Here is a 361-nt window from a genome sequence, read left to right as displayed (position 1 = left end):
TAGACAGCGAAGTGAAGCCTCCTGGAAGGAAGCTCTGCAAAGGGCACCCCAAAACTGAACGTCTCATCCCACTCAGGGTTCAAGGTGCGTCGAAGGACTTTGGTTTGGAACTTCTTCTTCCGGTCAGGGAGGAGGTAAATCTTCACGTAAGGGTCGGAGAAGCCGTTGGAGTCCTTGGCTGGGAGGTCCCTGGCACGGAGGACTCTGACCACCAGCTGCTGGGACGCGTAGGCATAGCGAAGGGACACGTTGAGGCGCCCACAGGGTGGGGGGGGACCCCCCCCCGGCCCTCCCCGGGCCCCCCCGGGGTCGTTGGTGTCACCAGGGCCGTAGAGTTCAGGTTGGATTTGGCCAATGGGCG

General features: G+C 62.0%; 1 protein-coding gene across 1 annotated transcript in view; it reads right to left on the bottom strand.

Moving 5' to 3' along the window:
• The window catches only part of LOC103802941 (synaptotagmin-3-like), a gene marked incomplete at both ends in the record, with an annotated part of 422 nt that extends 133 nt beyond the window's left edge, over positions 1–289 (bottom strand). Inside the window, one exon of the mRNA XM_009075475.1 lies at positions 1–289. This exon is cut by the window's left edge and continues 133 nt beyond it. Within this exon, the coding sequence (XP_009073723.1) occupies positions 1–289 (289 nt within the window).
• Between the last annotated feature and the right edge of the window lie 72 nt (positions 290–361).

Source organism: Acanthisitta chloris, unplaced genomic scaffold (assembly GCF_000695815.1).
Source record: "Acanthisitta chloris isolate BGI_N310 unplaced genomic scaffold, ASM69581v1 scaffold32875, whole genome shotgun sequence".
Taxonomy (NCBI): domain Eukaryota; kingdom Metazoa; phylum Chordata; class Aves; order Passeriformes; family Acanthisittidae; genus Acanthisitta; species Acanthisitta chloris.
The sequence above is the reverse complement of the archived record's forward strand: the minus strand, read 5'-3'. Positions and strand labels throughout refer to the sequence as shown.